Here is a 27,401-nt window from a genome sequence, read left to right as displayed (position 1 = left end):
CTCAAGTCAGGGAACTTCCCCATGACGTGTGCACCCTTAAGTTTTTATGGCCTTGTATTTTTGCCAAGTTAAGGGAGGTCCTAAAATGAATAAAGTAAAGAAGTGTTACTTTTTCATATATGAACTACAGTGACCCTAAAATGAAGATGCCGAAGGTATAAATAGGTGTACTTTTAAATGATAAGGGACAGAGGAGAGACTTGGAGACAGACGCTGCTCCATCTTAAAATGACAGGCTGACATGATGACATGTTCAGGAGGGTATGTTAATCTATTATAGATATTTGCAAGCATTTAGTTTAATCCTATGAACTCTGCTATAAATTATTGTAATGTCTATATTTATATAATAAATATCTAAAAGACAAAACTTTATTGCTTCCAAGACAATCCTTATTTTATATTGTATTCTCAATTATTCATATATGTTAAATAGAGGATCTCTGACTAACTATATAAAATTATGGCTAAGATATCTGTATGGTTAGTCCTGCTAAGTTCTATGCTTTAAGACATTATAGTGGTAAATAAGGGAACCAGCCGCGGTTACAGTAATACCCTCATAAGCACCGCATCATGAGAAATCAGGAAAATTAGGGTGCCAAATATTGGCTGTCCTCATTCACTTGACAGATATAAGAGAAGGTCAGCGTTTTACGGGAAATACATTTTAATTAAGTAGTAGAAATTGTAGGTTTCTAAAAACAAATTTAAAGAAAGGATCTGGGGGGGAAACCTGACTGCAATGGTGACTGGACATGTTATTCAAGTGCTCCTTATGATTCTATTGATTTAGTCCAATCGCCAGTCTCTGTGGCTCTCTGTCTTGAGCTGGTTTAGACATCCTGACACCCTGCATTGACTTGGGGTTGCTTACAATGTCTGCTGTAACCTGGACGGAGATCCATGTCGACTGCAATAGAGGCCTTGAGGGTGATGAGGAAGGGGACAGGCTATTAATCATCCAGTTTGACGTCTCCTGTCTCATATCATGGAGCTGAAACCCCGCTACCCTATGTGGTTCATCCCAGTCCCCACCCTGAGGATTCTTAACTTCACAGGATGCCTGCAGTTATGGCAGAGTAAAGGCTACATGTCCCTTGATACACCTGAAAGAGGGGTCTAGAATCCTACTCAGGCTCGATAGCATTATTGCAACATTTTGGAAGAGGCTGCAACTCAGGTTCCTCCTGCCTGCCACAGTAGTTCTACCACCGAACTGAAATGCACAGAGCCTCAGACGTCCTTGAGACCTACTTGTGGTCGGAACAAGAATCCCAGGCGGGCTGAAGTGCGAGGGGAAATGTAGAATGCACTGCAAAACCTGACCTTCCAGCAATGTCCTACTTTGTCAGCTATTTTTACTTTTGGTTCACTGACCAGTGTCAACTCATGAGACTGCGACCTGCCCTTACTGGGGATTGGCTGAGGGACAGTAGGGAGGCCTTAACTCCTTTCCTTACACGGAAAGCCTGGCTACATCATAGTGGAGCCCTGACCTGGAAGCTTCTTTAGCTGCAGTTACTTGTTTATTATCAGGATTAGTAAATATTCTTCTAGCCATACCTTATAGTGCTCTGGACTCGCACACCTCTATCACAGAGCCCCTCGAGGTGGGACCACTACACAGTAACTAGTCATTTGGCTTGATTTTACTGTTTCTTATTTTTTATATAAAAATGTGCAGCTTATCTTGATGTGACATGTCTCTTCTTTTTTTTATATAATTCTTTTTTTTAATCGTGCATAGAAAGGAACATAAGCAGATAATGACATGACATTAATAGTTAATGGGATACAGTAAATTGCAGGTACATAACAGTTCATGTTGAGAGACTTGCACTTTTTAATTTTTTTATCATACTTTATTTTTATTGTGCAGCAAGCATACATAAGCATCGGTAGCCATAACAGACTCAACATATAATGCCAACCCCCTGTTTTTTCAACATATATTGCGTAATTGCACGGATACATTGTTGTGGCATGATAAAAGTGCACATTTGAACATAAACATATACTAGACTCAAAGTAAGTTTAAATATCTCTACTAAGTTTGCCATGTCATAGTGAACCAAGACATTAGTCTTCATATTAGCATATATCAGCATTAAGTCATCTCATTGAGCTTGTATACGTTATATGAATTACAAGTATGTTTGCATAGACCTTGGATTGTGTCCTATAGGAGAGGGCCTAAGAAGAAAAGAGAAGAAAGGAAATTGAGAAAGGAATAGTGAAGGAGCGGACGCGGACGGACGGGGGTCACCAGGGCTGTTCTGCATTGTTGACTAGTCCAGGGACTGGGCGAGACTCCTTCTTCCCCTCCACTGTTAAGCGCCCAGAGGACTGCCATCCCATGGTTCCCATAGTTTTTGGAACGCCCTAGTGGTACCCCTCACCCTAGCTGTCAGGTCATCCATCAAATGGATCTCTTTGATTCTAGTTATCACGCTCACTATGTGTGGTAACTCTTGTTTTAGCCAAGTGTGTGCTATTGCTCGTCGTGCGCTAATGTCCCTATCCAGGATATGGGTTTATCAATCCACTGTTCCATATCTCTGATCAATGTTTTCCATAAAGGTAATTGCAGTTATACAGGGTCCCCGGGCCAGCGGTTAGATGAATCCACTGGTACTTAAGGCAGCATTGTTCTATGTGTATGTTATGCATACTGTGAATCAGTGCTGTTTCTGCTGAATTCATACCTAATGGAAGTGCACTTGATTTAGACATGTTTACCTTATAACCCGATATAGCCCCATATTCGTTGAAAACCTCTCTCATAGCAGCCATGGAGTCCACTCAAGAGCACATCATCCGCATAAGCCGCTACTATAAAATCCCTGCCCCCACCTTGACCCCATGTATGTTAGGGTGCTGTGTAAGCGCTTGTAGGAGGGGCTCCAATGCCAAGACGAACAGGAGGGGGAACAGTGGACAGCCTTGTCTAGTGCCATTATGCAGTTAAAAAGGGGAGGGAGGGGCGCCAGAGATCTGCACTTGTGCCCTGACATCGCTGTACATGGCCTTCACTACCGTGGAATATTCGTTCGAGAAACCTAGTTGTGTCAATAGGGTAAATAGGTATGGCCATTGACCCTATCAAACGCCTTTTTGGCATCTATAGAGACAACTAGAGTAGGTGTACTAGTGGCCACTTGCTTCCATATGAGGACGCATTTTCTACGAGTGTTTTCAAAGAGTTGCCTCCCTGGTGGAAAACCTACTTGATCTGAGTCGATTAAGTATTTTTTTTTTTTTTGTAATTTGTATTTTATTGTTTTTTCCAACCAAATGGGATGGGGGAGGGTACAGAAGGGAAGAGGGGGGGGGGGGGGAGGGGGATGATACAACTCAATACAATGGTTTATACCTTTATCATAACATATACATAGTTCGTACATACTGAGGAGTTGAGAACTTCGGTGCTACATTGTACACATTCTACCTGCAGGAGCCTGTCTACCCATTCATCGCAACCTGCTGGTATCCCCCTGCCTTTCTTTGTCTCACTTCTATTCTCTTGGGAAGTACTCCACTCTCTCTACAAAAAGTTCGCCTATTTGTTTTTTTTGGTGAGTGCAGCGCACTGGTTCAGTGCTTCTGCGTTTAGGTGTTTTGTGTCTCGTCTTAGGCTACGTCTAACGTAGTACTCCGCTGTTTGGGTGAGCTAACCCCTCCCCATTTGCGCCATTGTTCCCATGTCCCTTGGACATGACGTGATTGGGGAGATAGTTTACCAAACTGTGTTTCGTAGGACATCTGTTTGTCTAATTCTTGGACGAGGTGTAGAATCAAAGGGGCTGTGGTAGATTTCCATGATCTAGCTATTAGTTTTTGTGCAGTCAGTAGTATGTGGTATATCAGCTTCTTTGACGTGGGGGGTATAGTGTCAGGGAAATCTAGTAACAAGCAAGTTGCGGGTTCAAAGTCGATGACTACGGTCGTGACCTCTGCTATAAGTTTATGAACTTCTTTCCAGAACCTAGCTAACCGTGGGCATCTCCACCAGATGTGCAAGACCGTGCCTTGTTCTCGGTCACATCGCCAACATGATTGGGTTGTGGTCGGGTATATTTTATGTAATCGTGTCGGAACCATGTACCACCTGTATAATGTTTTCTGGTGCTGTTCTAATAGTGGGGCGGATTTAATCAATTTCCTCACCCACGAGGTGATGTGATGCCATCTGCTTTCAGGGATGTTTAGATTTAGGTCCGATTCCCATTGTTTAGCTTGGGTCGAACTATGGAAGGGTTGATATTGTTGTAGGAGTTTGTAACATTCTGAAAGTGGTTTAAACTTAGTTGGGAGTTTTCCTGCAATACCAATTTTTTCCCATATGGAGAGGATAGTTGGTCCTTGTGTGTGTCTTATTTGGGGTCTTTCTTTGGGTTGCTTGTTGAGGAAGGATTGAAGTTGTACATAAGAGTAATGTGATGTGTTCGGGATATTATAATCTGCGCTTAGTGTAGTGAAATCAATCAATTTGCCCTCTTTACATATCTGCGATAGGTGGGTGACCCCTTTAGCAATCCATGGTTTGGCATGAAATGTCGGTATGCAGTATGTTATGGCTTCTAGGGGAGTTGCCAAGGAGAGGGGTTGCCCAGTGTCGAGTTTTGTTCTGTGCAAATCCCAAGTGTGGAGGGCAAGGGCCAGTTGTGTAGGTATGTCTGGTGTTTTGGGTCTAGATTTTTTGTTCAGCCAAAGTAAGTTGGAGATTTGAAAGGGTTCTATTGAGTCTGATTCCATTTGCACCCATTGAGGTGGAGTCTCCTTATTAATGTGGGTCAGCATGGAGGTGAGTACTGCTGCTTGGTGGTATGATTTGACATGGGGGAATGCCATCCCACCCTGTTTAATCGGGGCCATCAATACCTTTTCGGCCTTTACCCCAAATGAATTGCGTCAGTTTAGCTTGTATGTCCTTGAAATATACTTGTGGCGCTCGCATGGGGAGGTTCCTAAAGACATATTGCAGTTTGGGTAGGATAGTCATTTTTATCGCTGTTATGCGGTCCGACCATGTCAGAAAGAGTCTGTCCCAGCCCCTGAGCACTTCTGTGCATTCCCTCCACACCCTGTTATAATTAGAGGGGAACATATCTGCTGTGTTTTTAGTAAATGTAAGGCCTAGGTATTTTATGTTGTTCTTTCTCCATTCAAATTGGTATTGTTTGCGTAGATTGGAGATCGTTTGTGTGTCTAGGCGAAGACCCATCGCCTGTGTCTTGGTGGTATTAAGGGAGTAGTAGGACATTTCTCCATAGTCTTTAATGATTTGCATGATATGTGGTAGGGAGCTTTCTGGTCTGGAGACGTATAGCAGAATGTCGTCCGCGAATGCCCCTATACGTATTTGGCGATCATGCCAATCAACACCTGTGATCTTCGGATGGGTTCTAATTGCTGTAAGCAAGGGTTCTAAGGCCAATACATAGAGTAAGGGGGACAACGGGCATCCCTGGCGTGTGCCGTTTGTGATTTGAAACGGTTGCGACATAAATCCCGCTTGGAGTACTTGGGCCGCGGGGTGGGAGTAGAGTGCGAATATTTGTTTGATGAATTGGGGTGGGAGACCGTATCTTTCTAGTACCTGTCGGAGAAATGGCCACCTCAGACGGTCGAATGCCTTTTCTGCGTCTAACGCTAATAGCAGGCCGCCTGGGCCTGACCTCCTCATTCTCTCTAGAGTAAGGGATAATTTTCGGGTGTTGTCCAGTCCTTGTCTACCCAGCACAAACCCAGTCTGGTCGTCATGTATGAGTGATGGTAAGATTGGTCCTAGTCTGGAGGCCAGTATCTTTGCGTAAATTTTGGCATCCGTGTTTAGAAGTGAGATGGGTCTAAAATTTTTGCATTGATCTGGGGTTTTACCTGGTTTGGGTAGGGTAACTATTGTTGCTAGTAGCATTTCCGGGGGGAGCTCGCCAGTATTCGTCGTGGTCTGGAATATCTTTACTAGCCACGGACCTAGTATCCCTGCAAATTTTTTATAGTACGCATTAGATAGGCCATCTGCCCCCGGGGATTTCCCTGTTGGGAGTTGGTTTATAGTGCGCAGCACTTCATCTAGGGTGATAGGTTTAACAAGGGCGTCAAGTTGGTGTTGTGTAATAGTGGGGAGGGGGAGATGGGTCAGGTATTCGTTAATGGTCTTTACATCCCGGGCAATGATTCCCGGTTGGTCTTTCAGGTTGTAAAGCCCCGCATAATAATTTGCGAATTCTTGGGTGATATCCGGTGGGTTCAAAATTTTTTTATTATTTGGGCCTAGGAGGTGTGCTATCTTAGAGGCCGTTATTCTGTCTCTTAGTCTGTTAGCTAGATATTTGGTGGCCTTTCCGCTGTGGTGGTAGGAGGTTGCCTTCATTTTGTGGAGGAAATATGCTGTCTTTTCTGCTTGTAGGTCCATAAGTTGGTCGGACAAGGTTTGGATTTTGGTCGCCAGGGTTGGGGAGGGGGATTGTTTGTTTAGTGAGTTGAGGATTGCCAATTGTTTCTGACAATCTATTAGTGTCTTTTGCCTGTGTTTCTTAAGGTAAGATGCACGTCTAATAAATAAGCCCCGTACTACTGCCTTGTGTGCCGACCACACCGTCGTATCTAAAACATCATCGGTCGCATTAGTGCGGAAAAATTCAGTGAGGTCTGCCCTCATCTGGTCTACGAATGGTTGGTCATGCAACAAAGATTCATTCAGTCTCCACTGACCCCTACCCTTAAATTGGAAGGAATCGTGCAATTTCAAATAGATTGGGCTGTGATCGGACCAAGTTATGTCCCCAATGGTACAGGCAGAAACCTGTGCTAGGGTGGGTTGATCAACATAGAAGGTGTCTATACGGGTATATGTGTTATGCACCGTCGAGTGGAAAGAGTAGTCTCTCTCGTTGGGGTGTAGTACTCTCCAGCTATCATACAGGTTATGCCTCGCCAATAGTTTCCCTAAAGTTTTACCTGCGGCCAGCATGGTTTTTTTTCTCACCTCCTTGGGGAGGGCCGAAGTGTCTACTTCAGGAGATGTAAAAAAATTAAAGTCCCCACTCAATACCAGACCTCCCTGTTTGTGTTTGTCTATTTCTATAAGGAGCTGTTTAAGGTAGCGTTCCGCTCCTGTGTTAGGGAAGTAAACGGACACAAGGGTATATTGTACGTTGTTGAAAAGGCCTACTAGTATAATGTATCTACCCTGGGGATCAATGGAGCAAGTTTGTTCTTGGAATGCTACATCTTTGTGTATTAGTATGGAGGTACCTTTCGATTTGTTTTCTGAAAGGGCGTGATATTGGTTCGGGAATAGCCTAGTGAAGATTTCAGGGGTTTTTTGTTGTTTAAAATGTGTCTCCTGTATACAGGCAATATCTATCGATTGGTCTTTCAGTTCTTGTAACAATAATCTACGTTTGCCCGGGGAGTTAAGCCCCTTAACATTGTATGTCAACACTTTCATATTAGGCTGATAATAGGGTGGTGGACGCTGAGTTTAGTCCCTGTAGGTCACTTAGTGGGTGTAATTGTTTAACGTCTAGGAGTTTCGGCACATGCAGATGAGTTCTTATCTCGGTACATGAGAAAGGTATTTGATTTTTTGGAAGGTTTGTGGGATTTGGGGGGGGGACAGGGAAAGTAGGGGTTAACCTGTGGGTCTCGTACCCAAATCGGCTCCCAGGAGAGGTGCCGTAACTCGTCGCCTGGTGGGCAGGCGCGAGGTGTGGGGGGGGTGGTGGTAACACTGACTATTGTGTAGTGTCAATCACCGTAAAACCTCGAGCATTTGCAACTCAACTATGGTACAACCAATAAACATGTCATGGTTCACAACTGTACTACTAGTAAAACTTGAGACATTAATTTGCAGTGCTTATTTTCATAGTTATGTATTTATACTAATTGGGCAGTGCCGGAGTCTAGCCAGCGAAGTCGCTGCTTCCAATAAAGTTAGTAGTGTCCATAAGAATGTCTCTGGTGGGTTCTCATTGTCCCTGGAACTGGGCGAACGTGGCAGCCCATAGAGAACTAACTGGAACAGTCATTATTTTAACATGTGTAGTGTGTGGTTCATAGTTACGTGTCGATGAGCAGGAACGATGAACTCAGCGAGTCGCCCATTCCGGTGACATCCTCGAAACAGTAGTCGCATGGGTTGGGGCCGTTGCCGGGATTGGAAGACCCCAGTCTTTCAATCTCTGGAGTCCTTGCGTTGCGTTGTTAATGGCGTGTATTCCATCTTGATAGGAGATCAGCAGTTTGGCCGGGTATCCCCAACGGTAGATTATGCTTTGTTCTCTCAAGATAGAGGTTATACCCGACATAGATTTTCTGAAGTGCAGGGTGTCCGCCGATAGGTCCGCGAAGATTTTAATGGTCCCATATTTTCCCGGTAAGTCTGCATTTCTGCTGGCCTTTATAATCCTCTCCTTTGCATGGAAAAAGTGAATCCTCGCAATCACATCTCTCGCCGCTGTCGGTGGAAGGTGTTTCGGCCTGCGTAGTCTGTGGGCCCTGTCAATGATGAGTTGGTCTGGGTGAATTTCGGGTGTGAGTTCGTGGAACATGTCTAGGAGGTAATCGTTCAGGTTAGCGTTTTGTACTGTCTCCGGGATTCCCCGGAACCTAAGGTTGTTCCTCCTAGATCTGTCCTCCATATCTGCTATTTTCAGTCTCTGCGTTTCCAGAGTTTCCTCCATTTCTTGGAGTTTGTCTGCTAGGCTGTTGTGTGCTCCAGCGTATTCGTCCATCTTGGTTTCAATTTGAGTTGTGCGGTTACCAATTTCTTGTATATCTTTGCGGAGTTCAGTTGCCAGGGACTGAATCTGCTTTTGTATGTTATGTTGTAAGGATTCTGAGAATTCTGCCATGAGTGCACGAATTCCCTCCATCGTGATAAGTTGTTCTTCTGGCTCCCGAGTTGGGGACGCTTGTGGTGAGAGGGAGTGTTCCCGCTTGCTGTGTCCGCCGCCATCTTGCGCAGGCTCCAGTTCTTCTCTGAGCTTGGAGGCCGCATTCTTTGCCAGGAAAAATGAGGCACGTTCTGTCTTCCCTGACTTGGTTTTCTGGCGCTGGGACATTGTGGGATCTGTCTCCTAGCTGTTTAGGCTGGTTTTGCTCTGTGTACCGCTTATTTTCTGCTCGTTTTCGGTTTCACCGCCGGGAGCTACTCTAACATGCGGCTGCTCAGCTCCGGCGTCAGGCCACGCCCCCTCGATTAAGTATTTTAAGTATGGTGTAAGTCTGTCTGCCTGAATCTTGGCTAGAATCTTCATCTCATGATTTATCAGTGACATGGGCATGTAACTTCCAGGTAGCAGAGGGTCTTTGTCTGGCTTAGGTAGCAGTACTATGGTAGGTAATGACAGGTCTATGGTAGGTAATGACAGGTCTAGGCCTGGTACCCCACCCCCTCTAAAGTCATTAAAGAGCTTGTGTAATTGGGGTGTCAGCTCTACCCGGAAGGTTTTATAGTAAGTCCCATCAAACCCATCAGGTCCAGGAGCTTTGTTTCCTTTCAGTCCGGTAATGGCCCTGTCAATCTCCTCCTCTGAGATCTCGGCCGCTAGTTGGGTTATAGCCTACGGCGGTAGCTTGGGTAGTCCTAAGTCATTTAGGAATCTCAGTGTTTGCTCAGTCCCCCGGTTCCCCTTGCATCTACCCCCCGGAGAGTGGTCAAATAGTAATTTATAGAAGTCCTTGAAGACCTCTGCAATTTCACTGGGGTTGGTTTTTATGGATACGTCATTATGTCTTATGGACGTGATGTTCGAGTGTCTCTGTCGGGGCCTTAGGGCCAGTAGGATGTCCATTTTATTCCCTTTTTCGTAGAAAGTCATCTTGGACCAAGTCATGACCCGGGTCGTATCATCTAAGAGTAGTTCTCTGATAGCGTGCCTCCCAGCTTCTACCCGTCGCAACGTTTCCCTGTCAGGACGTGTTTGATGTTGCTGTCCTAATGTTTTGAGTTCTGTCAGGAGCCTTTCTAAAGTTTTTGTTTTCTGTTTTTTCTTCATAGTCGCTAGTTGAACAAGGGATCCCCTCACAACTGTCTTGTGGGCTGCCCATATGGTGCTTACTTGTAGGTCAGGGGTGGCATTATTCGTAAAATATTCCACTCTCTCATTATGGAGTGGTTTCGTGATCGTAGGATCCCGTAACAACGATGTGTTAAGCCTCCATGTCCATCGGGACACCAAGCAGAGGTTCCCCAGGTAAACAGTCACTTCAGCGTGATCGGACCACGTAATGTACCCCACACTGAGCATCCCGTGGTTCGTGAGAGGCAGCTGTCGTTGACCAAGAAGAGGTCTATCCTGGAGTATGTACCATGCAGGGCCAAATAATAGGTGTAGTCTACATCGCTCGGAAGATGCGCTCTCCATGTTGGAGTGGGAGGAGAGGTCACCAGCGCCGAGTGAGCCCGGTGCTGTATAAAGGTAAGTGGCTGAAGGAGTTTTAACCCCTGCAGCACAGCGGGAGGGGGGCCCTGAGGGTGTGGGGACCCTAACGATTATATAGTGTAAGGAAAATGAGTTTGTTTTCCTGACACTATAGTGATCCTTTAAACTTAGGCAATCGAATCATAAGCAAACAAAAACAAAAAAAGTACTTGTAATAATCAATAGTAAACAGTATGGAAGCTGTTAGCAACTGAGTAGCTTAATGTGGGCTTGGGTACTTGAAACAATAAAATGGCAGCCTATGCTCAGACTGGGTATACTGAGTGGGCTGCGAGAGTTGACCAGACTCATGCATGATGAGATGCTCAGTGTGGCAAGTTTGGATTCCCTGGTCTCGCACTCCCATCCCCAGGTATGGTTAGGGGGCAGCACGCCAGATTTTGCTGCCTCTCCATGCTGGCTGCGCAAGGCATTAGCTGTGGTTACACCCCAGATCAGAGCCTGTGGGTCATATTCTGGGATCCCTCCCTTCACACCTCGCTGCTCGGAATGATGATGTATGATCGAGGGGCATAGACGCAGGAACCCTCCAGGGTCTGAAAGCGCCGGGTCAATAGTTGGTAAGTTGAGCTGCATGATTCTCTCCCCATCCCTCTCCAGAGGCAAGTGCAGAGCTCCTCATAAGAAAGCAAAAATATTTCTTTCTTTCCACCACAAGTGCCCCTATGCTTGCTCGTGCTGTCCAGGAACATAAGTTGCTGCCATCTTAGGTGTATTTAGCGTTTTGGTACTGATTGCCTATATAGAGTAGCAGGCCAAACAGAGAAGCATGCTGGCGGGGACCAGTCAGTTGCGTCTTAGGAGGGCCAGTGTGGAGCAGTAAACAAGGAAGCAAGGTGGCGGTCGTCCACCTCGCTCCTCACTCGTCTAGGCCTCAAGTTCTGAGGTCTTGTTATATTGATTCAGGCTTTAGAATTCCTGAGTTTGGGCCCGGCGCCATCACCAGCTGTCTTTTAAGTGGTAGATTTTTGGCTCCATATGGGTACAGGTTCCGCTGAAATTCAGCTGAAACCCTCAGGAGCTGCTCAGGCATGCAACTTGTCTACGGATCTTTACTGGTTATGTTTTAACCGTATGTCATTGCTGCCCTAGGTTTGCTCCACTGCACCTTATAAATAAAGAATGTAAATAAATAAAATAATATATAAAGAAAGGATCTGCTATACTTTGTGAAACTCAATTCATTTTGGTGGGTAATTTATTTATGCTAATTTGTGTTCTTTTTATTACTATTATTTTTAAATGTTTATATATATTTATATAATTATTTATATGTTGTTTTTTTTTTAAAACAATTTAGGTAGACAATTATATATTAACCCATTGAATCAGCAAATAACCTACTATGCAAAGTACAAATTCTAGATATGTCACACATTTAATTTCATTCAGTTACTGTAATTTTTGCTTCCTTGTTTTTTTGTGTGACTTTCAAAAAAGTTAAAACAAAAACAAAACAGCACATCCAGTTTAAGTTTGCTTCACTCCTTTCATAAGAGATCCAAAATTGACAAATAATGCTCAAAGCAGCTTTCTTGTGCCTTGTGTATAAGAGAGAAAATGTTTACAAGATGAAATGGCAAAAGGAAACAAGTATGAGAAACGGGTGCAGAAACATATACTTACATAATATAACACAACTTACAAATATAACTATCAGGAAGCCTATATCCACAAACCCATGCATAGCCAATGTGCAGTGTTTTAATGATGGTTTATTCAGATTATGACACACATATATTTATATACTCTTATTAGCTAAGATTTCATCCAGTTCATTTTGCGATATTATTCATATTATGTAATCTAGTAATTTATGGCTTTTTTCACATCATCAACTTTCTACAGGGTACAGTAATTGTGTACATTAAAATAGCAACAAAATTAAACAGAAAGCATGTTTGTATGCAGCCCATGAATGTAAAACTCTTTCTTAGGATTGGTTGGCCCTTTCATTTTCAACAGCTTACAAAACGCTTATAAATGAACCCTGGCACACAATGTGAACACAGGTACCTTCCATAAACTGCAGAAATGATTTACAGCCATACTTATGTCAAGTACAAGTATGAGCGCATTCCAGATGGTGTGATATTTTAAATTATTTCATTTCAATCTCCATGGCTATAAATTCCATGGACTGAGGCAACGCGTCATTAGAAGGCCCCATGGTACCTCCTTTATTTTTGATGTATCAATGTTAAAGGCATTAAATAATTTCTTTATTCTCCCTTGAAGCGAGGTGGTCTCTTCTCTTTAAAAGCTAATAAACCTTCAATTCTATCTTTTGTTGGAATAACCTAAAAAACAAACAAACAAAAAAACACATTAAACATATGTCTAGGCCAGTGATTTCCAAGCCAGTCCTAAAAAAAAACACTATAATCACCAAAACTATTTTAGCTTAATAGAGTGGTTCTGGTGTATAAATCTCCCCTGTGCAGTCTAAACGTTCAGTTCTCTATCATTTAGACGTTAAATCACTTTGTTTATGCTGAGAATGTCCCTTTTCATAGCTTTCACAGCTCTTAATTTACTTGTGAGCACACCTAATGAAGTATAGATGGCAACATGCAGATATACAATTTAAAACCATACATAAGTAAATGCATCTCAGGTAAGACCAGTAGAGGCAGATCAAGGTTATTATTGCAATTAGTGGGCTCTAGATATAGGACGTTGAAAATAAACAGCAGGCTACCAAATATCAAACTACCCTAACTGCACTGGTTGCAATATATTAAATAAAAATATAATAGTGCTTTTGGAATAGGGACACGTGGTAAATGCAGGCAGTATGTTTGGTGGGGGCACCCACCCAAGGCCACCCTGTAACAACACAACAAAGTATGTCAATTCAAAAAGCACACTTGGTATGAATGTATCTAAATCAAAATGTGCTGTGTATAGTATCCTACTGTGTAACAGAATGAATACAGAAAAGAAAACTGTGATGATAGTTCAAGGTTTGCTTTCCAACAGTAAGTGATTCTTAACGCTATCCTAATGTAACAATCTATATACCCTGGATTGAAAATCAACAAGAGACACTAAATTCATAGATATGTACTTGACCAACAGGGGAAATGTAAGTCACAAACGTCTGGGATAGTTAGGATAGCCATCACTACAATTACTTTTAAATAGATGCATTAAATACGTTTTTTTTTTGGTATCCCTTTGAATTAAATGCCATAAGTGGTAAAAATGTACATATTTTAGATTGATAAACAACAGCAATGCATATGGTGTGGGTACTGTGAGGAATGCTCAAATTAATGTGTGGCAGTTTAGGAAAACTAATATTAGCATACTTGCATAAACACCATTTGCTGATTTTTGTGTGGGAGGTTTTACATTATAAAAACAATAATTCCTTTCCATGCAAGAAGTAAATAAACAACAAATAAAACAATTAAGTACGCCTCTGCATGTAATCAAATCCGAAAAGCCTTAATATACCGTCTGTTAAAATAAAAGACAATAAGGAATACAGAAAGTTAAAAAAAAAGTCTGCTTTTAAAAGCACCAAAATATACTCAAAAAACTTCACTAGAAATCTTTCTTCCCCTTTTTATTAGTTTTGTATGATCAGAAGGTTAAATGTCTTCGTGCTAATCTTTGTGAGTAGAGAACTGCTGGATTCATAGCTTGTTCCCAGTAGGAATCATTACAGGTGAACAACTGTATTTTTAGATCAGATGATCCCTATTGTCACATATAGCAACAGAGTAATCTCACATGGAAATGGAAAACAGAGAGCATATATGATGTCAACAGTGAGTAAACCGTCCAGTTAGAAGCCATTGCCTCTTTCTTTTTATTGACTCATTACCAAAGAGCACTGGCAAGAGTGAATTGGTTTATTTAAAAAAAGCCAGTACTCAAAATGATATAATTATTAAGCCTAGAATTTATATTATATGAACTATTTATCAGTTGCTATCTAATTACAGAAGGTTTAAAATATGCCCTATAACCTTACTATGCAATTGCCCTGGTAATCCAAAACACTAGAGAATAGTCTCTGTGCTCCAGTACCTAGGTTCTAGGTTCACATGTTAATGAATAATTTCAAAACAAAGACAAGTTTGGTCTGTTAGAGATTGGCACTGTCCAAGTTAGGTTTGCCCACCAAGATGGGAAGGCCTCAGAAGAAAAACAAAAAATAGAAAATTGGGGAAAACATTTTTTTTTTTTTAAAGATATTTTTCTCAGAAAAAAATACATTAAAAGGTCGAGCATGGAATATGTTCTTTTACCATGCTAATTAATATGTTTATGACATGGTATTTCTATATATTTAAAAAAAAAACTATAAATCATTGCCATTCCTGTGCCTTAAGACAGGCAAATCTTGGAACACAATTCAAATACTAAGAAAATATTAAGGATGCAATTCCAAAATAAAAGAGATATATGCATTTCTGTCAATATGGGAACTGAATGGAAAAAGATTTCGGCTTATTTTGCTTGTTGTTTCTGTCCTAAGTTAGGCCTTAATTGAAAGGTAAGAGTTAAAATTCCTCTAAATTCTGAAATATAATCATGTTTAACTGCATTTGTTTATCTTCATAATCTTTTTCTAAATGATCTACTTTGATGCAAACCTTCTACTAAAGTGATAATTCAAAGTGAATTTAAAATTTTATAGCATGACAGGAGGCTTCATATTTGCTTAAGTCTCTTTTTACTAGAACTCCACAGCAGCACATTAACATAGAGAAAAAAGACAAAAAAGTAAGGAAATTATTAAAGACCCCTCGCAACCAACTACGTCTTCTTTCTTTGCTGCTCCATATCAAGCACAGGTCAGAATACCACTGCCTCTTGTTAATATAGGGGGGTTGTGGGCATACTTATATATTTATTCGTGGGTTGTTGTTACCTATTGTATCTTTTAGCTTCTATTGCCTTGTTTATTTTTCCCCTTGTTGCTCTGGGGTCTGTTTGTGGGGTTTTCCCTCCTACCCTATTGTTTCTTTTTTCCCCTTGCTGCTTTGCAGGTCCGTTTTAATTTTGTCTCCTTTGGTGGTTGGCAGAGAGCGGTTCAGTGAACTGCCTCCTGTTCTGCACCGACCACCGGGACCACAGAGTACGACTCCGGCGGTCCCACGTGTTACCCTCACATGCCGCTTCTCCCGGCGGGAGAGTCAGAACAGGCAAGTGTGCAGGGGCGCTACTGGAAGGCTGAAGGCCCTGAACCACGCTCCCGGAAAGGCAAGGCTCCGGCAAAGCATCAAGGCCCAACAATATCATGTCTGATCAGTTGATTCCCCTCTCTCCAGACATGAAGACCGAACTGCACTTGTTGCTCCTTCACATGTTGGCCTGGAACGACAAGGTGATCTTCGGGCCGGCTCCGGATTTCGTGCTAGAGTCGGATGCGAGTCTTTGGGGTTTGGGAGCCACCTGCGCGACCAGCTCCATGGGGGGACCGTGGTCGGAGAAGGAGTCGGAGTTCCACATCAACTGCCTGGAACTGATTGCGGGATCGTTCTCAATTCGGAGTCTGGCAAAACACCTCTTGTATTGCTGCGTCCTTCTCTGGATTGACAATGTCTTGGCGGTGCAGTACATCAGCCGCTAGGGAGGCGCCTGTTCTCGGACGCTCTCGGAGGTGACGAAGGAGATTTACAGCTTCTGCTTCCAGCGCAACATCACCCTCCAGGAGGAGTATCTGCCGGGGGAGTCGAATCTGATGGTGGATTGGTTCTCCAGACATTGGAGGGACGCCAGCAATTGTAATCTCCTTTGGACCATCTTCCTCGAGCTCGCGGAACAGAGGGGCCCGTTCATGGTGGATCTTTTCGCCTCCCAGATGAACTATCAGGTCCCGATCTACTTCAGCTGGCTCCCGGATCCGGCGTGTTCGACGGTGGACACTTTTCTTCAGGCGTGGCCTTCGCGGGGAGCTTATGCATTTCCTCCATTTGCTATGATTCCCAGGGTATTGCTGCAAGTTCGACATCAGCATGTGTCTTTGCTGTTGCTGACTCCACTATGGCGGGGTCAAGCCTGGTTTCCGGAGCTCCTGGATCTGTCCCATCAGGATCCACTGCTCCAGCCGTCACCTCTGATGCTCCTCTCTGACTCCCGGGGAAATCCTCATCCCCTCGTGAGAGACGGCCACCTGAACTTGGTGGCCTGGACTCTTTCAGGGGAGCCTGGAATGTTGAGGTGTTATCGCAGTCGGCTAAGGACCTCCTCTGGGATTCCTGGGCCCCTGGGAGTAGAAGATGCTATTTATCAGCATGGGGCTCCTGGTGTCTTTGGTGTCTGGAACAGGATACCGATCCCTTTACGGGCCCTGTAACCACCTGTTTGACCTGGGACAATCGTATCGTTCGGTTAATGTGGCGAGATCGGCAATTTCGACGGCCCACGTACTACTTAGAGGTTTACCCATTGGTCAGGATCCGCTAGTCTGCAGACTTCTTGGTGGTATGAGACTGTCGCGACCGACTCTGCCTAAGTATTCCTCCCTCTAGGACGTACGTGCGGTTTTGTCGTTCCTCCGAGATTGGCCTGATAATCAAGACCTCTCCCATCGTCAACTTTCGGCTAAATTTGCCCTTTTATTATGCCTTAATCCTTTCAGACGTGTTTCTGATGTCCGGACCTTTGATGTCAACTCTTTTTCTTTCTCGCCGGAAGGGGTCACCTTCAGGGTGTCTGTGTTAACTAAGTCGGATTCGACGGCTAATTTTTACCCATATTTTCGCCACGCGCCTAAGCTCTGTGTATCGAGGACTTGTTATGTGGCGATTACCGCTTCTCTTCGCTCTTCTCATTCCGGCCAGTTGTTGATTCCTTATGTCAGACCTCAAAAGCCGGTCTCGTCTCCTACTATGGCGTGATGGATTAAATGGTTATTGGCTTTGGCGGGGGTGAATATCGACCTTTGGAGCACGTTCGCTTAGAGGTGCAGCGGCTTCTGGAGCCTTCATGGCGGGCGCTTAACTTCAAGACATCATGCGTTCAGCTGACTAGTCACGAAAATATACTTTTCACCTATTTTATTTTAGGCCATCGGATTATTTCAGTTTACTGGTTCGGCTACAGATCCAAGTTACAGACCTACTTCAGGATAGGGTTCAAGAGTTCCTCTACTGTTCAACGTTCGTTTTCTAGTTCGGATGACAGTCATCGGCTGATTTCGTTCTTCTGCTATATATTGTGTTGTATATTGTTCATGTGCTTTGTTTTGTCGCAGCTTGAAAGAGGAAGTAGTTGGTTGGGAGGGGCCTTTTTTTTTCTCTCTCTATGTTAATGTGCTGCTGTGGAGTTCTAGTAAAGAGAGACTTAAGCAAATATTCACCTCCTGTCATTAACAAAATTAAGATTATAGTTACACTAAAGCTAGTATAATCTACAATTAAAGATATAGCTCAATTTCAAACTTAAAATTCACTTTGAATGATCACTTTAGTAAACAATCCCGTCTAGGGATCGACCGATTATCGGTTTTACCGATATTATCGCCCGATATTCGGTATTTTCGGCAATATCGGTACCGGACAATTCAGATACCGATATTGCCGAAAATTCCTTACTAGGACCGCCAAGCTCATTACAAGCCCGGCGGTCCTGGGGGTGCAGGCAGCAAGCGCTGACTTACCTTGCCAGCAGCTCCTGCAGCTCCCATGTGTAAATCTCGCAAGACCCGCGGGCGCAGAGCGTTGCCACGGGTTACCATGGCAACGCTCCGCGCAGCATGCTGGCCGCGAGACTTACACTGGGGAGCTGGAGGCAAGGTAAGTCAGTGCTTGCTGCCCGCCCCCCCACAGCTCAGCCAATGCCACTGGACCACCAGGGACTGCTATATCCCTCAAGTTTTGTTTCATTACTCCGTAGAACAGAATCCCCAAACTTATGTGGCTTATTTATATGATGCTGATCATATTGGAGTTGACGTTTCTTGTGTTTTTAGGTCAGCAGCAGTGAACATCTTGGAGTTCTGGCAAGGAAACCTTCTGTGTTTAGTGCTTTACTGTACAAACTGAAACCTCAGAGCCGGTTGCCACCAAGTCTTGCTGCAGGTCTCTTGCAGTCACTTAAGGTTTTTTTTACAACTTGCCCTCTCAGAAATTTGGTAGCAGCCATCGATAGCTTATTTTTCTCGACCCAGTCAAGGTAGTTTAACCACTGTTCCTGAATTTGCGAACTATGCTTCCAACAGTGTCTCTAGGAACATTCGGTGCCTTCGCTATCTTTTTGTAACCTGTTACTTGTTTGTGAAGGGCAATGATCTCTTATCTTAACTTTGAGAGCAATTCTTTTGACTTAGCCATATTTGTAACATGCAGTCAAACGTGACACTCAACAAACCCCTTGCCAGTTCAGGTATTCAAGTGTTCCAGCTCAAAGACACTTGGTGCAACAAATGAAGACCTTGATTAGTTGCATCAGGTATGCTTGAGACAACACCTGTTTTGATTATTTGTGCTGTTGTGAAGGATTCAGGGGGTTAAATCATTTTGAGACTGGAAAAGTCATAAGTTGTATTTTCAGTTTAATTTGGGGAACCCACTTGAAGCATTCGTTATGTTGAGCTATTTCAATTGCTTTTGTTCATTTCAAACAGCTGAATGTCTGACAATAAACCTGATTTTTATTAATTACAACTGTACTTGAATGCAAGCATAAAGACATTTAAAAAATACTTAATGGAACTAAATGAGGAGGAATAAAATGATTCTTCTCTTATGTAAACAATGGACAATGGTTCCGTATGCGACAACTCACTACAATCAAACTATAGTTCTCTCGTACGTAGAGTAGAAGCCCTCGTGGGTGTCAGCTTCACAGGCATGGGATCACTCCCATCCTGTGTTATAAATGTGCCTTCTCTTGAAAATAGTAATTCACAAACTGAGGATACCGCACTCACACTTAGGAATCCAGGTGCTTATCAGGGCCAGGGTTGGCAAAACCCAGTTTAGTAGATAAAATAAATTAGGTCCAGGCACTCAGGATTGCTGCAAAAAGGCAGTTTTATTGTAACAAAAAGTGCAAAGTTTTGGCGTACACAGAGGCCTTTATCAAGCTTGATAAAAACCCATATGTAGGCTGAAACTTTGCAATCCTGAGTGCTTGGACCTAATTTATGTTTTCTCTTGAAAATAGGCACTGGATAAAGTGAAGCTCCTAAACACCCTTAAAGTACTTCAGCAAACAAGTGCGTAGGGGCTTGTATTGATATCTTTAATGGACGTAAGTGCTTTCTCTCTCTTTAGATTTATGAATCAGCAAGATTACAGAAGACAAAATGTTAGTTTTGTTATGAAGAGGTTTTCTTTAATTTTGTATTGTTTTCAGTTTATTTGGGAGGAGGTGGAGGTTGCCTAATCTGATGTACTGTCAAAAAAGTTCCCTTATAGTTCACGTGTTCTTAACATATCCAGATATTTTTGCTGTTCCCTTCGTAACAAAAACAAAAATGTAATGAGTACATTTTATTTATTATTTACTGAATAAGCTGTACTTTTAAGAATAAAACTTCCATACACATTGCATTTTATGATCCCAATGTAACAAAATGACTTTCAACTTGTAAGGGTACCCCACTCTTCCTTTTTTTTTTTTTTTTTTTTAAATTGTACTGAATATTTCCATTTTTTTCTCTTCAGAAACAAAAAAAACCTATTTTTTTTCCCATGGCGCCACATTTTTGTGACATTTTACATATCTTGGTCCCCTCCTAACCGACAGGACAATGTAACCATCTGTGCTTGATATTTTCTCAATATGCAACTTTTATGACTGCACATGCCAATATAGGCTGAGTGATAAGCAAAGTGGAAAATGCAATTAAACTTGTTTGCATACCTGAGCATAGCACGCTTCTTCTATTGCTAAGCCTGTTGCCAAATCAACCTGGAAATAAAAAAAAAATTATAAAAAAAAATGTATTTACATAAAAAAGTATTAACATCAATACAATAATGTACAACATCTGCCTGTATAAACTGTGCACACCAAAACATATACTGGGAATGTATATAGTCTTTCAGGGTTGTGTTCCCTATACATTGTATTAATGACCAATAAGAGTTTTCAAATTTCCTGTTTAATACATAAAACATCTTAAAAGGACACAAACGGCACCAACACAACTTAAAGTAAAATATCCATATTGTTTTTATAACGTCCAAACATAAAATAACACGGGTAATATAAGTATCTATTATAAAATGTATACAAAAATAAGTTACAACCTATTAGCTCTTATTAGTGACACTCCTGGCTTTCCCTTATTACTTTGGAGAGCGCATATTTTTTAGACCCTTTGGTCAGGAGCTGGTAGACATGAGAACCAAAATGGTTATTTAACTACATGCATGTTAATTGAGAGCTTCACTTACCGTATTTTTCGCTCCATAAGACGCACTTTTTTTCCCCTCAAAAGTGAGGGGAAATGTCTGTGCGTCTTATGGAGCGAATATGCAGCTTTACTTATCTTGTAGCGTTGGCCGGCAGCACAGGGCGCACCGCGGTACTGGAACTTGAAATTCAGGTTCCGGTTTCCGGCGGGACTATAAGGAAGTGTGCACAAGCTGAGTGTGCACTTCCTTTTAGTCCCGCCGGAAACCGGAACCTGAAATTCAAGTTCCAGTACCGCGGTGCGCCCTGTGCTACCGGCCAACGCTACAAGACAGGTAAGTAATTATGGGACAAGGGGAGGGGGACAGTATGGGAGAGGAGGATATGGGATAGAAGAGAAGAATATGGGGAGGGGGATGAAGTCTATGGGGAGGGAGGGGGATGAAGTCTATGGGGAGGGAGGGTGATGAAGTCTATGGGGAGGGAGGGTGATGAAGTCTATGGGGAGGGGGGGGAGATGAAGTCTATGGGGAGGGGGGGAGATGAAGTCTATGGGGAGGGGGGGAGATGAAGTCTATGGGGAGGGGGGGAGATGAAGTCTATGGGGGGGAGATGAAGTCTATGGGGAGGGGGGGAGATGAAGTCTATGGGGAGGGGGGAGATGAAGTCTATGGGGAGGGGGGGAGATGAAGTCTATGGGGAGGGGAGAGATAAAGTCTATGGGGAGGGGGGGAGATAAAGTCTATGGGGAGGGTGGGAGATAAAGTCTATGGGGAGGGTGGGAGATAAAATCTATGGGGAGGGGGGGAGATGAAGTCTATGGGGGGGGAGATGAAGTCTATGGGGAGGGGGGGAGATTAAGTCTATGGGGAGGGGGGGAGATTAAGTCTATGGGGAGGGGGGGAGATGAAGTCTATGGGGAGGGGGGAGATGAAGTCTATGGGGAGGGGGGGAGATGAAGTCTATGGGGAGGGGGGGGAGATGAAGTCTATGGGGAGGGGGTGGATGAAGACTATGGGGAGGGGGTGGGTGAAGACTATGGGAGGGGGGGACACTATGTGACAGGGGAGAAAACAAATATTCTGAACAAACTGTCCCATAGTAAGAAACACTATGGGACAGTTTGTTCAGAATATTTGTTTTCTGGGTTTCTTCCTCTAAAAACTAGGTGCGTCTTATGGTGAGGTGCGTCTTATGGAGCGAAAAATACGGTATATACACTGAACAAAATTATAAATGCAACACTTTCGTTTTTGCCCCCATTTTTCATGAGCTGAACTCAAAGATCTAAGACTTTTTTGAAATTTATTTTTTAAATTCTTTATTTTTTCGTGTGAGTAATAAAGCCTTAACATACAATGCCAGTTCGCTCCTGATCGTTTCAGAATAAACCTTTGGTACATAATACTGTATGACATGCAGAATTGAAAACACATTTTATGTTGAAGAAGGCAAACAATGAACATAACCTAACATAACCTAACAGTTTTAATTAAGTGTGGGCGAGGACTGGTGGTCCGGTCGTTTGTTTGTTGTGGAGTGCCCCTCCCGTAGGGGGGTTAATGCCATCATGTGCGTGGGAGCCAGTCAGTTGGGTATACGTGGTTTAGAGCCTAGGAGTTGGACGTGGTAGTCTATGTGGTCTTAGAAACTATATGGGCAACGTCTATGTCTGGAGTAGGTAGTCGTTCCCTCTAAGGCAGTAGGGGTTTGATGGGTGTGTGGCACCCTGTTGGGGTATTGTTTCTCCCTGGCTGTGTCTTGTGGGGTTGTGAGACCGTCCCGTCTGTGCCAGTTAGTATGGGCAGCAGAGTGCTGCTTTTACATCGTGTGTGTTTAAGTATCTCTGGGGGTTTTATGTTGCAGGTTAATGCCCATCACTTCCTGTTCTCCATGCGCTACTCCTATCCTTCGGATAGATCATGTCAACAGCGGTCTCCGTCTAGAGTCTAAGACTTTTTCTATGTACACAAAAGGCCTATTTCTCTCAAATTGCTCTATGCGGAGATAATCCATCCACCTCTCAGGTGTGGCATATCAAGATGCCGATTAGACAGCATGATTATTGCACAGGTGTGCCTAAGGCTGTTTACAATATAAGGCCCCTCTAAAATGTGCAGTTTTACTGTATTGGGGAGGTCCAGGAGAGGGGGGGGGGGGACCACCATTTGGCTCACACAGTGCAACACATCTCCTTTGCATAGAGTTGATCAGGTTGTTGATTGTGGCCTGTGGAATAATGGTCTACTCCTCTTCAATGGGTTTGAGAAGTTGCTGGATACTGGCAGGACATGGAACACGCTGTCGTATACGCCAATCCAGAGCATCCCAAACATGCTCAATGGGTGACATATTCGGTGAGTATGCTGGCCATACAAGAACTGGGATGATCCTTGCAACATGGGGCCATGCATTATCTTATTGTGGCCATTCTAAGGCACACCTGTGCAATAATCATGCTGTCTAATCAGCATCTTGATATGCCACACCTGTGAGGTGGATGGATTATCTCGGCAAAGGAGAAGTGCTCACTAACACTGATTTAGAAAGATATGTGAACAATATTTGAGAAAAATAGGCCTTTTGTGTACATAGAAAAAGTCTTAGATCTTTGAGTTCAGCTCATGAAAAATGGGGGCAAAAAAAAGTGAGTTTATAATTTTTTTCAGTGTAGTTAAAGTGTTACTCCAACCACCATGACCACTTCTGCTTTAAAGTGGTCATTGGTTATAGGAGTCTGTATGTGCTGTGTCTCTGCTTGAAACACTGTACATAAAGAGTAATCTACACTTTTTATGCTAGGGGCTTTTGTGCCAGGGCAGCACATGTGACTTAGGCAGCCTAACACCTGTTATTACTTAGGACCCCTACCTGCCGCTAATGGGTGGGGGCCAGGGGTCTCCCAAATTACCATTTAGGACCTCCACCAGCCACTGTGTGGGGCAGGGGAGCAATAGGTTCCCCTCTTTATCACTTAGTGCCCCTAGACACTGCCAATGGGTAGGTGCCGTGGGGCACAAAGTCCTCCATTATCACTTTTGGCCCACACCCGCCATCAGTTAGTGGGGCTAGGGCGGGAAAACGATGGGTCCCTGTTGTGGACATGAAATATTATCCTGATTTCTTTCAGTTAGTAAAATGTCTATTTACTTTATATAGCTTTGACAGCATTTATCGTTTCACATGATTTACCTAAAATGGCCGCTAGGGCCTGGGAGTTTCCCTTAGTCATCGAATAACACCCTTACTAACAAGATGGCGCTGGAATCTGGGGGAGACCCGCAAGATGCCAGTGACATCACACCCGGTAGGACGAGCAATGAATCAACCACTTAACCCCTAACCAATTATGAATGTATAAATCAATGTTATCTCTGACAATGCTTATGATGTAATTTTGCTTTATAAGGGGCATGCCACCCCCTCTAATAAACATTCCTCAAGTTCTTCATTAACCTGAAACTTGTGTCTGGTGTGAATTACTTCAGGGAGCGTGCACGCACTGTTTCTTTAATTTGGCCAGGGGCAGTACACAAAATAATCAATTTATTGATTGATTTCCACTTCAGTCCCCCCTTTATTACTTATGGCTCACACCCTCCCACTTATGGTCCACACATGCAGCCAATGGGTAGGGGCCGGAGGGACACTAGGTCCCCCCATTATCACTTAGGTTCCCACTCCAGTCCCACCCATTGGTGGTGGGTGGGGGCCCTATGTCTTCCTCCCAGTTAATTATTTTAATAGATGCCTCACTTTTTTTTTTTTTACAACACTGAGAAGCCACTGGTTGCTCACTGTTTAGAAGACATGCCCCTACCTTGCAGCACAGTCAGTGGGGCAGGAGGGAGATTTTAACCTCACTTATACGGAGGTATTATTGACCCCCATAGAGTGTGGGGGCATGAGGAGGAGGGGGGGTGCAGGTAGTGGCGCTTCTATTTTTACACATTACAAGGGAGAGACTTGAGTTAGCTAGTTGGTAGCTCCCTTCTTATAATAAGTGAATAAGCAAAGAGTGAATTGCAGTTATGTTTTCATTTGTGCTTTGCCATTTTTATTTGTTCATTCATCTTTCTGACAAATAGGCACAATTTGGACAATAGTGAATGCACAAGTGTTCAACTGGGCATGCAAGCAATTTCAGAGTGCGGGCTAGTGTGGACAGATGACGTGTCCCGCAGGATCTTCATCTGGAAACCCGAAGAAGAAATGAAAAAAGGTAAATGGGGGACCTAAAGGCATTTGGAGGTAACTGGGGGCACAATCAAATGTAGAGGAGTCGGGAGGGGGGAGGATTAAAAAAGAAACAATAACGGATGCGAACACGACAGTGCCGCTTTAAAGACAGGTTTGGGCACCTGAGATGTTTTACAAATGTTCTATTTAGTGCCTTTTCTCAGGTGGTATTTATTTTTTAAGACATTTGCAAAACCTCTACATATTTCTTATGTTGTGTTTTGCACACCATGGGTAATTTAACTAAAACTCTTATTACACTCTGTCTCTCTCTGTACGTTTTCTGTTAGAAGAACATTTATCGTAACCCAGACAGATGGGCAGTGTGTGTTTTTTTTCAAATGTGCACAGTACGTACAGAACTGGAACCAGTGAGTACACCACATTATGCCCTCAGTAACAGAACTTGTTCTTCCTGCCATAATTATTATGTATCCAAATTTTGCTTCTCAAACTGTAATGTTATGTCAGTAAAGCATGACTGTATTATTGCTGGTAAAGCAACAGTATATTATGTAAACTTACTTCAATCCCTTGGTTGATTGCTAACTTCGCCATTCTCAAAGCTATGGGTCCCTGTGAGAAAAAGCAAGCACAAATATCAGAATAAGGAGATTAACTAACCCTTACCCTTATGTGTTAACTATTGATCATGCTTCAACATAAAACAAAAAAATTTAATGAGAGGAAACAGATGTTGCATAAGACAAATAATTTACAAAATTAGCAATTTTACATTTTACATATCTGAGATGTCACAACCAGTTCACAAAATGTCCTCATATTCACAATGATTACAGGAGTTACATCATCTATTGCAAATTTCTTGTGTAACTCATTTTCTGACTCAGATTAAAGTGACCAAAACAGAAATAAATCGTGTTATTTAAAAACAAAAAAACTCTAATGCGATTTAGAACATCTTAGGTGTATTCGCTAAACATGTTTAAAACTTTAACAACAGGACTGATTATTCTTATGTTCTGTTTATATAAAGTAGCACCACTGGTGAACTTCAATAGACAAGGTGACAAATATTTTAAAACAGTTTCTGGAAACCTCATTTGTCACAACTGTGTATGCTTTCAACACAGTTGTGTATCACTATCAAATAACAGTGTTTATTTTTTGCCTTGTTTTCTATGTCAGAATAAATGTGGTGGAACAGGACACCAACACAAGGCATTAGATTTAACCCCTTAATGACCAAACTTCTGGAATAAAAGGGAATCATGACATGTCACACATGTCATGTGTCCTTAAGGGGTTAATAATGCACCAAAGGTACTCCCACCAAAAACTATGGTTTGGCACAAAAGTAAAAAAACAAAACAACAAACAAAAATACACAATTCATAACTTACAACAAAAATTAGAGTGAAGGAGAACCAGGAGGGTTCTCCTGTTCTCCTCTGACACTCAACTGCCTCACAGGTCTATGCAAACTCTATACTGAGATCTGATAGGCAGGTGAGATAATATTTTTACGCTTTCACTAGACCACAGCAGTCTATTGCATTCCCATAACAGATACATTTTAAAAGGTATACAAAATATTCACAAAACACATAAGGAGGCTTTATTTATGTATGTCATGTGCCTTTCCCCTATAGGCGCTAGTGTCTGATATTTTTTTAAATTAATTGTGAATCTTTGTTAATAACAAACACCAATTAGAACTGCAGTTCCACTGGTAACAATTGGGTGATTTTATACTTGTAATCTATTTTATAAAATAGCTTGAATTTAATGAAATATTTCTATATATGTACCAGAATGGTATCTATAACTAAATATATAAACATATATATATATATATATATATATATATATATATATATATATATATATATACAAAAAACAATTTCTCTGTAAAGATATGAAATGGGAAAAAAAAAAAAGTGATCTTTTCAGCAACACATATTTATGAGGCATGGGTGTTAAATATAATGATAGATAAGTTATTTCCTGGCCTTGTTTCACCACATAGAAGTGTTCAGATAGAGATAAGAGTACAAACAAATATACTCTGCAATAAAGTTATTTGCTACACATCCTCAGGATAGTAGATTTAGTAATAGTTTAAAAGAATCAATTAATTAACTATCAAATTAAAATGTCATTAAAATAATTCATTCATATTTAAAAAATAAAGAAATCATTCAAGTGTAAATGCATTTTAGAATTTAAATTAAAAATAAGTATATCTACAATGTGCTTTTTTCTTTTTACATAATCGTCCTGTTTCATGATGCTTAATGATTAATTAGAATTAGTGTGAGGTGCTTTCTCCTTTAATACAGTTTCAGTGGTTAAATGCTGTAAGCTACACAATTAGACTCACTACACAGAGCTCACTTGGACACACATTTGAAA

General features: G+C 42.4%; 1 protein-coding gene across 1 annotated transcript in view; it reads right to left on the bottom strand.

Annotated features, from left to right (window-relative positions):
* Positions 1-11,768: 11,768 nt before the first annotated feature.
* The window catches only part of AUH (AU RNA binding methylglutaconyl-CoA hydratase), a 331,367-nt gene continuing 315,734 nt past the window's right edge, over positions 11,769-27,401 (bottom strand). Inside the window, exons 8-10 of the mRNA XM_063457163.1 lie at positions 25,551-25,601; positions 20,292-20,339; positions 11,769-12,760 (exon numbers count right to left, since the gene is read on the bottom strand). Coding sequence (XP_063313233.1) covers positions 12,683-12,760; positions 20,292-20,339; positions 25,551-25,601 — 177 coding nt within the window. The 3' untranslated portion in view covers positions 11,769-12,682. The remainder of the gene's footprint in view (positions 12,761-20,291; positions 20,340-25,550; positions 25,602-27,401) is intronic.

The sequence above is a fragment of the Pelobates fuscus genome, chromosome 5 (genome assembly GCF_036172605.1).
Source record: "Pelobates fuscus isolate aPelFus1 chromosome 5, aPelFus1.pri, whole genome shotgun sequence".
Classification (NCBI taxonomy): Eukaryota; Metazoa; Chordata; class Amphibia; order Anura; family Pelobatidae; genus Pelobates; species Pelobates fuscus.
The sequence above is the reverse complement of the archived record's forward strand: the minus strand, read 5'-3'. Positions and strand labels throughout refer to the sequence as shown.